At 41.6% G+C, this 14,203-nt stretch overlaps 1 protein-coding gene across 1 annotated transcript in view; it reads right to left on the minus strand.

The window, feature by feature from the left end:
- CCDC171 (coiled-coil domain containing 171) overlaps positions 1–14,203 on the minus strand; it is a 149,241-nt gene that overhangs the window by 68,155 nt on the left and 66,883 nt on the right. The window contains exons 9-10 of the mRNA XM_069766329.1: positions 5,007–5,145; positions 1,164–1,266 (exon numbers count right to left, since the gene is read on the minus strand). Coding sequence (XP_069622430.1) covers positions 1,164–1,266; positions 5,007–5,145 — 242 coding nt within the window. The remainder of the gene's footprint in view (positions 1–1,163; positions 1,267–5,006; positions 5,146–14,203) is intronic.

Consider the following 14,203-nt stretch of genomic DNA (forward strand, 5'->3'; position numbering starts at 1 on the left):
TAATGGTTTATCTATTACATTACTTAGTTCTCTTAGTACTCGTGGGTGTATGCCATCCGGACCCGGAGATTTATCTATTTTAATCTTATTTAGCCGGTTTCGCACCTCTTCTTGGGTTAGATTGGTGACCCTTAATATAGGGTTTTCATTGTTTCTTGGGATTTCACCTAGCATTTCATTTTCCACCGTGAATACCGTGGAGAAGAAGGTGTTTAATATGTTAGCTGGTAGATCCAACCAGTGCAGGTATGCATGTAGCCAAACGCTGCGATCTTCTGACCTCAGAAATAAAGGAAAAACTCTGTTGTGGGACTCCTTTACTACTACTATTAATTTACTTACTACAGAGTATTTGCTCATTTGGTTTTTAACTTAGGTTCTGCTGGTTAAATGGCCACAGTGTGAATGCTCACCTATGCATTGCACTTATTGGTAAAACCAACATATGCTCTGACTCAATTTTGTTAGGTTTTCCCATAAGTGAAGAGTAGAGCACAGGTCACACATGTGCATTGCTGCTCTATTCTAGTGGAGAAAAAAGTTCCCAATCGGTGCAGGTTTGAGCGGTCGGGCCAACACTGAACAAAAAGTTATCATCTATCCTGTGCATAAAAATAACTTTTCACCAAACATCCCCTTTAATAAAAATGACAAAACTGTTATAGTTTGTGTTTTAAGATAATTGTGACTTTAATAAAAATCATGAAATATTAATTGACTATAAAGTAGAAAATAGCGGCTCCTGATACAAAAATTGTCTTGTTAAGTCTTTAGTATCCTACATGACCTTTTATGAATATACAACCTTACATGACATGTAGAACTTGGCTTAGTCCCATGAAAACATCTGCTCCCTTTGCAGGTACATTGAGAAGACTTTTCTCTCTGTTGGATTCAATGTCTAACCTGTGTGCCCTTTCCTGATGGTTCTCCCAAATTATACAACTAGTAAATCAACGTATGGACTGACAACAGCAGGTCCTCTTCCCCTTAGCTTTTCCCAGGCAGTCAGCATAGTGGACTGCTGTGAGGACTACTTCAATCATGTCATCAAACGAGAATGTGCAGGGAAGGTGACTGAAGGAGACATCTGTATAATTCCCACAATGGAGTCATTTTATAACATTGACAGATGCATCTGTCATATTGGACCTTCAACTAACCTGATAGATGATGGCTTGGCGTTTTAAAGGTTTCCACCAGTATCTGCAGTTCGCTCATGTTACATCCGTAAGTCTCCTCCAAGGACAGCTGTTTTTTTTTGCTCTGATTAACATTAAGAAAGTCATTACATTTCATAATTAAACATAAAAGCCATGTACCACCATCACTGCATGATATTATCAGAAACTGGCTAAAAAAAAACAAATCTATTGATACTGATGTGGTTGTCATACAATTTTTTAATTTACTTTCACTACCGTTCAAAAGTTTAGGGTCACTTAGAAATTTACTTATTTTTGAAGGAAAAGCACAGTTTTTTCCAATGAAGCTCACATTAAATGATTCAGAAATACACTCTATACATTGTTAATGTGATAAATGACTATTCTAGCTGCAAACGTCTAGTTTGTAATGCAATATCTTCATAGGTGTATAGAGGCCCATTTCCAACAACCATCACTCCTATGTTCTTATGGTAGTTTGTGTTTGCTAAAGGTACCGTCACATTTAGCGACGCTGCAGCAATATAGACAACGATGCCGATCGCTGCAGCGTCGCTGTTTGGTCGCTGGAGAGCTGTCACACAGACAGCTCTCCAGCGACCAACGATGCCGAAGTCCCCGGGTAACCAGGGTAAACATCGGGTTACTAAGCGCAGGGCCGCGCTTAGTAACCCGATGTTTACCCTGGCTACCATTGTAAATGTAAAAAAAAAAACACTACATACTTACATTCCGGTGTCTGTCACGTCCCTCGCCTTCAGCTTCCCGCACTGACTGTGAGCGCCGGCCGTAAAGCAGAGCGGTGACGTCACCGCTGTGCTCTGCTTTACGGCCGGCCGGCGCTCACAGTCAGTGCGGGAAGCTGAAGGCGAGGGACGTGACAGACACCGGAATGTAAGTATGTAGTGTTTTTTTTTTACATTTACAATGGTAACCAGGGTAAACATCGGGTTACTAAGCGCGGCCCTGCCCTTAGTAACCCGATATTTACCCTGGTTACCAGTGAACACATCGCTGGATCGGCGTCACACACGCCGATTCAGCGATGTCAGCGGGTGATCCAGCGACGAAATAAAGTTCTGGACTTTCAGCTCCGACCAGCAATTTCACAGCAGGATCCTGATCGCTGCTGCGTGTCAAACACAACAATATCGCTACCCAGGACGCTACAACGTCACGGATCGCTATCGTTATAAAGTTGCTCAGTGTGACGGTACCTTTACTGTATAAGAGGGCTAATGGATGGTTAGAATAACCTTGAAAACCCTTGTGCAAGTATGATAGCACAGCTGAAAACAGTTTGGCTGATTAGAGAACCTATAAACCTGACCTTCCTTTGAGCTAGTTGAGAATCTGGAGCATTAAATGTTTTGGTTCCATTAAACTCTCAAAATGGCCAGAAAAAAAGAACTTTCATGTGAAACTCGTCAGTCTATTCTTGTTCTTAGAAATGAAGGCTATTCCATGCGAGAAATTGCCAAGAAACTGAAGATTTCCTACAACGGTGTGTACTACTCCCTTCAGAGTAGAGCACAAACAGGCTCTAACCAGAGTAGAAAGAGAAGTAGGAGGCCCCACTGCACAACTGAGCAACAAGACAAGTACATTAGAGTCTCTAGTTTGAGAAATTGACACCTCACAGGTCCTCAACTGGCAGCTTCATTAAATAGTACACGCAAAACGCCAGTGTCAACATCTACAGTGAAGAGGCGACTCTGGGATACTGGCCTTCAGGGAAGAGTGGCAGAGAAAAAGCCATATCTGAGACTGGCTAATAAAAGGAAAATATTAATATGGGCAATAGAACACAGACATTGGACAGAGGAAGATTGGAAAAAAGTGTTATGGACAGACGAATCCAAGTTTCAGGTGTTTGGATCACACAGAAGAACATTTGTGAGATGAAGAACAACTGAAAAGATGCTGGAAGAGTGCCTGACGCCATCTGTCAAGCATGGTGGAGGTAATGTGGTGGTCTGGGGTTGCTTTGGTGCTGGTGAAGTGGGAAATATGTACAAGGTAAAGGGGATATTGAATAAGGAAGGCTATCACTCCATTTTGCAATGTCATGCCATACCTTGTGGCCAGTGCTTGATTGGAGCCAATTTCATCCTACAACAGGACAATGACCCAAAGCACACCTCCAAATTATGCAAGAACTATTTAGGGAAGAAGCAGGCTGGTATTCTATCTGTAATGGAGTGGCCAGCGCAGTCACCAGATCTCAACCCCATTGAGCTGTTGTGGGAGCAGCTTGACCGTATGGCACACAAAAGTGCCCATCAAGCCAAACCAACTTGTGTGAGGGGCTTCTGGAAGCAAGGGGTGACATTTCTCCAGATTACCTCAGCAAATTAACTGCTAGAATGCCAAACGTCTGCAATGCTGTAATTGCAGCAAAGGGAGCATTTTTTGACGAAAGCAAAATTTGAAGGAGAAAATTATTATTTCAAATAAAAAATTTTTTTTCGAACCTTGTGTGTCTGGACTAGATTTTCAATTCATTTGGCAACTCATTTGATTAATGAAAGTATGAGTTTTCATGGAAAGACCAAAATAAATAACAAACAATATATTTTTTACACTAAAATGTTGCTTCAGTTTCAGGTTTGTCATTTTTGTCACAGGCTAATAAAATAAAATGGACTGCACAATTCATTACAAAATATTTCCTGAAAGAAGCAATACCCCATATATGGTTGGAAGTTGGAAACTACTGTTTGGGTATACAGTAGTCCTCGGGATGGAAATAGGGCTATTTGTCTTTCGGTGCATAAATATGAATGGAATAGAATGTCGACAGCATGCTGCATTTGAAGAGGCCCTAAGGTGTGAAAACAGCAGAAATCCCTAAAATGTGGCCCAATTTTGGAAACTAGACCCTATTCCTTAAGGAATTTTGGTGCAGTAAGCATTTTGCACAGGTGTTTTCTCAGAGAATTGTGTAACATTTGGGCACAATCAAGAAATATTACATTTTCTCCACTAAACTGTTGCTCTAGTTTCATTTTTTTTTTCTTTTTCACAAGTGGTAAAAAATGAACCTGAGCAATACTAATATGTAGTCGGAAACTACTCTATGGACACAATTGAGGTAATGAAATAAGCCTTCACTCACTCTTAGATCATGAAAAATGGAGACGCTACAGGTCTCATATCATTTTTTTTTTTTTTTACCAAATTTTGGATTTATTTTTTACCTCTTAAATAAAAAAGAACCTAGACATGTTTAGTGTCTATGACCTGGAGAATCATAATGGTAGGTCAGTTTTAGCATTTAGTGAACATGGTAAAACAACAAAAAAAAAAAAACAACTGTGGGATTGCACTTTTTTGCAATTTCACTGAACTTGGAATTTGTTTCTATTTTCCAGTACACAATATGTTAAAACCAATGTTGTCGTTCAAAAGTACAACTCATCCCGCAAAAAAATAAGCCCTCACAAGGCCATATAGATGGAAAAATGAAAGAAAAAAAAGTTATGGCTCTGAGAAGAAGGGGAGCGAAAGACAAAAACTAAAATACCTCCAGTCATGAAGGGGTTAAAGGGGACCATTATTTTTAATATATGCAGCAATACGGTGGTTCAAGTCATTTAAGGGGAGTAATGAATGTAGTATAAAAAAAACAAAACACAAAAACAAAGGTTCAAAATCACCCCCCCATTCAAAAGTAAAATCTATTCTGCAAGAAACAAGCCTCATAGTTCTATGTGGATAAAAATGTAACAAAAGTTATGGCTACTGGAGGAGAGGGAGGACAAAATTTAAACAAAAAAAAAATTGGCCATGTTGGGCAAGGGTTAATACTGCAAATATAAAAATCTCATGAGTCTGTACCTTTTCAATGTTCAGTTCCATTGCGGCCAAGCTTTCTTCTGAGGTCTTCAGTTTCATAGCCTGATCTATTATCATTCTGTTTTGCTTCTCAATTTCCGCTTTCAACTCCTTCACCACATAGGAATACTCCTTCTCCAAACTGGAATTAAGATGAAAAAATATATATACCGTAAGTAAGGAGATGTAGTACGACTTCAGAAATGTCTAAAAGTCTGATGAATACTATGCACGATATTCGAGCTACGATAATGATACAAATGCCCGAAATTTTGAAAACTGACATTACATGTGCTGTTCTAATCTTTTGCTTTGAAGAGCGCACTGCTCCTCTCCGCTTTCTGCTGCCTGATGAGCAGTGCACTCCTGAAGACTTAGGGTATGTTTCCATGTTCAGGAAATGCTGCGTGTTTGACGCTGCTTAGAGCCGCAGCGTCACACACGCAGCGTCCAGATGTTTCAGCATAGTGGAGGGGATTTCCTGAAATCCCGTCTCCACTATGCGGTAAAACACACAGGTGGCAGAACCGCGTAAACGAACATGCGGTGTGTCTTTCCAGAACGCAGCATGTCTGTTTACAATGCGGCGACGCTCCGTCGCCGTGCCGAAAATTTACCATAGACTATCATTAGATGCGGTAAAACTGCATCTAATGATTAGTCACATGCGTAGAAACGGCGTAAATGCAGCTTTCTACGCATGTCTGCTGGCTCACCTGTCCCGCTGCCGGAAGTCCCTCGTCCACTGCAGTTCTCGCGATAACTTATCTTATCGCGAGAACTGCCGTGCATGTGACCGGGAGTTATCTCCGGTCGCTAGTCTGGTTCTCGCAAACAGCTGATCAGCTGATTGTGAGAATGCTGCAGTGTAGGTGATCGCTGGAGAGTTATCTCCGGCGATCATCTACCGGCTCTGCTAAATCTGGATGTCAGGTATCCAGATGTAGCAGAGCTGGACTTGTCTAGACTGTGTGCACATACAACACACAACATACACCATACAACATATGACATACAACATTCACCATACGACATGCACCATGCGACATGCAACACACAACACATACATACACTACATACATATAGACATACAGTACATTAAACATAGAGTACATACTCACCATCACCTCGTCACCTTGATTCCCGAAGCCATTGTCACCTGTAAAAAATATTAAAATAATAAACAAACGCTACACTCCCTGAGTCCGCAGATATCCAATTAAAACGAGTGTCCCATGACGATCTCCCGTGGAGAGCAGCCACATCAGCTGATGCGACCGCTCTCCAGGGGCTCCAGGAATACAATGACAGAAGGTATCCTTCAGCAATGTATTCCTACGCCCCTGTGAGAAATAGTCCCTAGTCTCACTTGCGGCACTGCTGTGAGGGAAAATTTCCACGCAGCTTTTGCAATTAAGTGAGACTCTGAACTAAGGTAACCTCAGTGATACACAGCAGGAGCCATGGTCTCCTGTCAGTGTCACTGGAGGGCCTATAGAGCAGTGATAGCACCCGATGTCACTGTTCTATAGGGGAGATCGTCGTGGGAAACTCGTTATTAATTGGACTACGACAGACAGGTAGTATACGGTTGGTTAATTATTTTAATTTTTTATGCAGGCGATCAAGTATGGCAAGTATGGTTAAATTAAGAATATTAAAATACTTTTTTCTGTCTGTGTCTTTATTAATCCTAGAGTAGTGAAAGGGTTAAAAAAATAATGGATAGGCGTCTTATTGACGCTTCTCCATTATTAACCAGGCTTAATGTCACCTTACAATAGCAAGGTGACATTAACCCCTTATTACCCCATATCCCACCGCTACAGGGGAGTGGGAAGAGAGGGGCTAAGTGCCGGAATTGGCGCATCTTACAGATGTGCCATTTCTGGGGTGGGTCCCCTTAATTTAATAGCCAGTAAAGGCTATGCAGACAGCTGCGGGCTGATATCTCTAGGCTATGAATATCAGCCCACAGCTGTCTGCATAGCCTTTCTGGCTATAACATATAGGGGGACCCCACGTCAGTTTTTTGGGTGGTCCCCTTAATTTAATAGCCAGTAAAGGCTACGCAGACAGCTGCAGGCTGATATTCATAGCCTAGAGAGGGGCCATGGGTATTACCCCCTTCCCAGGCTACAAATATTGGCCCCCAGCCGTCGGCTTCCCCCTCTGGCGCAGAAAATTGTGCGGGAGCCCAAGCCATTTTTTTTCCCGTTTTTTTTTTTTTAATTAAACGTTAATTCATAAACATCGGCCTTGCTATTAGATATATACTAGAGGGTGGCCTGATTCTAACGCAATGGGTATTCTAGAATATGTATGTATGTATGTATGTATGTATGTATGTATGTATGTACGTCGCGCTGTGAGTGGGGGTTAAATTCCACGCCAATATCGCTGATTGGTTGCAGCCAGCCGCGTAGTATATAGCACAGCAACATAGTATATAGCAGCCACGTAGTATATAGCACAGCCACGTAGTATATAGCACAGTGATGTATTACAGTTAGGGCCAGAAATATTTGGACAGTGACACAATTTTCGCGAGTTGGGCTCTGCATGCCACCACATTGGATTTGAAATGAAACCTCTACAACAGAATTCAAGTGCAGATTGTAACGTTTAATTTGAAGGGTTGAACAAAAATATCTGATAGAAAATGTAGGAATTGTACACATTTCTTTACAAACACTCCACATTTTAGGAGGTCAAAAGTAATTGGACAAATAAACATAACCCAAACAAAATATTTTTATTTTCAATATTTTGTTGCAAATCCTTTGGAGGCAATCACTGCCTTAAGTCTGGAACCCATGGACATCACCAAACGCTGGGTTTCCTCCTTCTTAATGCTTTGCCAGGCCTTTACAGCTGCAGCCTTCAGGTCTTGCTTGTTTGTGGGTCTTTCCGTCTTAAGTCTGGATTTGAGCAAGTGAAATGCATGCTCAATTGGGTTTAGATGTGGAGATTGACTTGGCCATTGCAGAATGTTCCACTTTTTGGCACTCATGAACTCCTGGGTAGCTTTGGCTGTATGCTTGGGGTCACTGTCCATCTGTACTATGAAGCGCCGTCCAATCAACTTGGCAGCATTTGGCTGAATCTGGGCTGAAAGTATATCCCGGTACACTTCAGAATTCATCCGGCTACTCTTGTCTGCTCTTATGTCATCAATAAACACAAGTGACCCAGTGCCATTGAAAGCCATGCATGCCCATGCCATCACGTTGCCTCCACCATGTTTTACAGATGATGTGGTGTGCCTTGGATCATGTGCCGTTCCCTTTCTTCTCCAAACTTTTTTCTTCCCATCATTCTGGTACAGGTTGATCTTTGTCTCATCTGTCCATAGAATACTTTTCCAGAACTGAGCTGGCTTCTTGGGGTGTTTTTCTGCAAATTTAACTCTGGCCTGTCTATTTTTGGTATTGATGAATGGTTTGCATCTAGATGTGAACCCTTTGTATTTACTGTCATGGAGTCTTCTCTTTACTGTTGACTTAGAGACAGATACACCTACTTCACTGAGAGTGTTCTGGACTTCAGTTGATGTTGTGAACGGGTTCTTCTTCACCAAATTAAGTATGCGGCGATCATCCACCACTGTTGTCATCCGTGGACGCCCAGGCCTTTTTGAGTTCCCAAGCTCACCAGTCAATTCCTTTTTTCTCAGAATGTACCCAACTGTTGATTTTGCTACTCCAAGCATGTCTGCTATCTCTCTGATGGATTTTTTCTTTTTTTTCAGCCTCAGGATGTTCTGCTTCACCTCAATTGAGAATTCCTTTGACCGCATGTTGTCTGCTCACAGCAACAGCTTCCAAATGCAAAACCACACACCTGGAATCCACCCCTGACCTTTTAACTACTTCATTGCTTACAGGTTAACGAGGGAGACGCCTTCAGAGTTAATTGCAGCCCTTAGAGTCCATTGTCCAATTACTTTTGGTCCCTTGAAAAAGAGGACGCTATGCATTACAGAGCTATGATTCCTAAACCCTTTCTCCGATTTGGATGTGGAAACTATCATATTGCAGCTGGGAGTGTGCACTTTCAGCCCATATTATATATATAATTGTATTTCTGAACATGTTTTTGTAAACAGCTAAAATAACAAAACTTGTGTCACTGTCCAAATATTTCTGGCCCTAACTGTATATAGCACAGCCCACATAGTATATAACACAGCCACGTAGTATATAGCAGCCACGTAGTATATAACACAGGCCACGTAGTATATAACACAGCCACGTAGAATATAACACAGCCACGTAGTATATAACACAGCCCACGCAGTAGATAGCACAGCCACGTAGTATATAGCAGCCACGTAGTATATAACACAGGCCACGTAGTATATAACACAGGCCACGTAGTATATAACACAGCCCATGTAGTATATAACACAGCCCACGTAGTATACAGCAGTGTGGGCACCATATCCCTGAGAAAAAAAGAATTAAAATAAAAAATAGTTATATACTCACCTTCCATTGTCCACCGAAGCTGTCCCGCTCCTCACGATGCGGCCGGCAGCTTCCGTTCCCAGAGATCTGGGTAATTTCGCAATGCATCTCTGGGAACGGAAGCTGCCGAGAGCATCGGGAGGAGCGGGACAGCTCTGGATGCGACGGAAGGTTAGAATAGCATGATTTTTTTTTTTATTATTATTTTTAACATTATATCTTTTTACTATTGATGCTGCACAGATAGCATCAATAGTAAAAAGGTGGTCCGGGATGAGGCGACACACTGGCGCTGACTGAAGGGGAGTAGGGAGGGGTCAATTTGTGGCCGGACTAAGCCTGTCGCTGATTGCTCAGCGACTCGGGATTTCCGTTACAGACAGAAAGACAAGTAATTTGGAATTATACCGCACTCACAAGTGGAATATCGTGCAAAAAATGAACACTTTATTGTGTACACCACTAACATAGCATCACTATACAAAATGTGAACACAAAGCGTAACGAAAAAAATGACGTTTCGGACCCTCCGGGGCCTTAATCATATATCGCTGCGGAAAGAAAAAAGAAAAACATGCCATATATATACACAAGATCATACAAAATATAAATAATAATAACAACACAATGTACATAGTATCTGGTACACAATAGGTAGAGGAACCCAAAAATAATAACCCCAAAGTCCAAAACCTAGAGTAGAGGAAAAACACCAACACCAAGTTGTGTCTGAATCTAACACCTTAAAACACACTTGTGTGAGGAGAGAGCACTACAAGATTTACCTTTGGTAAAGTGATGTGTGGTATATGAGCACACCCAAAAGGGGTAGAAAACAATGTATTTAGTCCTTTTGCTGTAGAAGATAGTGTAAGGATTAGAGCAGGCTTAATACACTGGACAAATACACAACGGAATAATAGGTTACCTAGGTAAGTGGAAGGCAGCGTTTGTGTAGGGGATATGTCAAATAAGCTGCACCTATCGGATTAAAGATGCACTATGTCACAGATCAATAATGCTTTAAGGATGGAGAGCCCACATGTGCGTATAACAGAGGGTATTACCTTGCGTGCCCGGCTGAAAAAGCGGCGCTCCCGCGCCCTGCTGTTGCTGTGCGTGCTAATGGCAGTATGTGAGCCCTTTTTATCCCCCTCAGGATGAACGCTGCTGTCTGGACGGTCCCGTCCCCGGAAGTGACGTCAAGCCGCCCATGGTGCTTAGCGCACTAGCGTCCCTGTTGCTATGGACGCCAGTGTGGGTGCCGCCGACCGGCAGGTGAGGCGCACGCGCAATAAGCCCTAGTGACGTAACCGCTGTCCCAGAGATGCTGCGTTATGCAGTACAGGGCATGTAGATGTCCGGTGGTAACTCCGTAGAGTATTAGTACCTAGGAACCCAAAGTCTAGTGAAGGTCTGGAGAAAAAGCCACTCTATTAGGTGCGGATAGGGCATGGTAAATGTTGACTAATCCAGATATCGGTGACATGTACATTAAGCGTAACCCACCAAGGTAAAATTGGGAGCACCTGATTCATGTAGGGAGAACCTAATTTAGACACTATACTCTGTGTGGAGAATATGGATAAAAGGAAAAAGTAAGAAAAATAAAAGTAAAAATAAATAAAAATGGAAATAAAAAGAAAAAAATAAGAAAATAATAATAATAGAATAATAAATGAAGCAACAAATAATAAAGAATAAAATATATATGGAGCAGTGCTAATTGAAACAAAAAAATGAAAAAATGAAAAAAAGAAAAAAATTAAATGAAATATTGAATAAATAATAGAAATAATAATGGTAAAAAAAATACTAGAGAAATAATAAAATATAAAAATGAAAAAATATAAAAATAAAAAAATAAAAAAGTGGAAAAATAAAAGAAAAGAAAAAAAGAAAAAAGAAAAAGATGAAAAAAATGAAAACAAAGTTTGCACCAAAACTGGAAGAACTAACACGAATCAGCGGACCATATTAAGCTTTTGAAACAGAGAGAAACATACTGGATATACACTTTGGATACCTTGGAACCGAGTCTATCTCAGGGGTTATTAACCTTCTCCTCTTTTCGATTTTCAGACACGCTGACTTTGATCCTCCATTGGTGAGTCCGTGCTCTTTAAGAATCAGGATTTTGGTCTGAGTGAACTATTCGTGTTAGTTCTTCCAGTTTTGGTGCATCCTTTGATTTCATTTTTTTCATCTTTTTCTTTTTTCTTTCTTTTCTTTTATTTTTCCACTTTTTTATTTTTTTATTTTTATTTTTATATTTTTTCATTTTTATATTTTATTATTTCTCTAGTATTTTTTACCATTATTATTTCTATTATTTATTCAATATTTCATTTAATTTTTTTCTTTTTTTCATTTTTTGGTTTCAATTAGCACTGCTCCATATATATTTTATTCTTTATTATTTGTTGCTTCATTTATTATTCTATTATTATTATTTTCTTATTTTTAATTTTTATTTCCATTTTTATTTATTTATTTTTACTTTTATTTTTCTTCCTTTTCCTTTTATCCATATTCTCCACACAGAGTATAGTGTCTAAATTAGGTTCTCCCTACATGAATCAGGTGCTCCCAATTTTACCTTGGTGGGTTACGCTTAATATACAGGTCACCGATATCTGGATTAGTCAACATTTACCATGCCCTATCCGCACCTAATAGAGTGGCTTTTTCTCCAAACCTTCACTAGACTTTGGGTTCCTAGGTACTAATACCATGTACGTACAAAGCCATCCACAACCTGTCTCCTCCATACATCTGTGACCTCGTCTCCCGGTACTTACCTACCCGCAACCTCCGATCCTCACAAGATCTCCTACTCTACTCCCCTCTTATCTCCTCTTCTCACAACCGTATACAAGATTTCTCTCGCGTATCACCCCTACTCTGGAACCCTCTACCACAACACATCAGACTCTCGCCTACCATCGAAACCTTCAAAAAGAACCTGAAGACCCACCTCTTCAGACAAGCCTACAACCTGCAGTAACCACCGATCGACCAAACCGCTGCATGACCAGCTCTACCCTCACCTACTGTATTCTCACCCATCCCTTGTAGATTGTGAGCCTTCGCGGGCAGGGTCCTCATTCCTCCTGTACCAGTTATGACTTGTATTGTTTAAGATTATTGTACTTGTTTTTATTATGTATACCCCTCCTCACATGTAAAGCGCCATGGAATAAATGGCGCTATAACAATAAATAATAATAATATTAATAATAATAATACTCTACGGAGTTACCGCCGGACATCCCCGCGCATGCGCACTATCTACATGCCCTGTACTGCATAACGCAGCATCTCTGGGACAGCGGTTACGTCACATGGGCTTACTGCACGTGCGCCTCACCTGCCGGTCGGCGGCTCACACACTGGCGTCCATAGCAACAGGGACGCTAGTGCGCTAAGCATCATGGGCGGCTTGATGTCACTTCCGGGGGCGGGACCGTCCAGACAGCAGCGTTCATCCTGAGGGGGATAAAAAGGGCTCACATACTGCCATTAGCACGCACAGCAACAGCAGGGCGCGGGAGCGCCGCTTTTCCAGCCGGGCACGCAAGGTAATACCCTCTGTTATACGCACATGTGGGCTCTCCATCCTTAAAGCATTATTGATCCGTGACATAGTGCATCTTTAATCCGATGGGTAACCTAGTATTCCATTGTGTATTTGTCCAGTGTATTAAGCCTGCTCTAATCCTTACACTATCTTCTACAGCAAACGGACTAAATACATTGTTTTCTACCCCTTTTGGGTGTGCTCATATACCACACATCACTTTACCAAAGGTAAATCTTGTAGTGCTCTCTCCTCACACAAGTGTGTTTTAAGGTGTTAGGCCGGGGTCACACTAGACCGTAATACGGCTGAGTGCAATGCGATAAAAAAAATCGCATTGCACTCTGACCAGTGTTAGCATATGGTGCCGCTCCCAGCAGCTGACTTGTTGTCGGCCGTTTTCCTCGGTCCGAGACACTCGCAGCATGCTGCGATTGTCATGGACCGAGGAAAACTCTCGGCTCACTCGCACCCATATAAGCCTATGGGTGCGAGTGAGACAGCGCACACCACTCTGATATCATCCGAGTGATGTGCGCTATAAGCGGACCCCAGCAATGGAGGAGATGGAGAAATTCATTTCTCCGCCTCCTCCGCAGCTGTGCCCCAATCCACCCTGTGCGAGAGAATCGGAGCACAGACACATGACACTCGCCTCCTGCTCTGCTGCGAGCAGGAGCCGAGTGTCATTAGCATATTGCATCCGATGCTCTCGCATCCGATGCAATACGCCAGTGTGACGCCGGCCTTAGATTCAGACACAACTTGGTATTGGTGTTTTTCCTCTACTCTAGGTTTTGGACTTTGGGGTTATTATTTTTGGGTTCCTCTACCTATTGTGTACCAAATACTATGTACATTGTGTTATTATTATTTATATTTGGTATGATCTTGTATATATATGGCATGTTTTTCTTTCCGCAGCGATATATGATTAAGGACCCGGAGGGTCCGAAACGTCATTTTTTTCGTTACGCTTTGTGTTCACATTTTGTATAGTGATGCCATGTTAGTGGTGTACACAATAAAGTGTTCATTTATTGCACAATATTCCACTTGTGAGTGCGGTATAATTCCAAATTACTAGTATTTAGGACACCAGTCCACTATACCAGCACCACCATCTACGTTTACAAAGAGTGCAGACCAAT

The sequence above is a fragment of the Ranitomeya imitator genome, chromosome 1, assembly GCF_032444005.1.
Source record: "Ranitomeya imitator isolate aRanImi1 chromosome 1, aRanImi1.pri, whole genome shotgun sequence".
In the NCBI taxonomy this organism is placed as follows: Eukaryota; Metazoa; Chordata; class Amphibia; order Anura; family Dendrobatidae; genus Ranitomeya; species Ranitomeya imitator.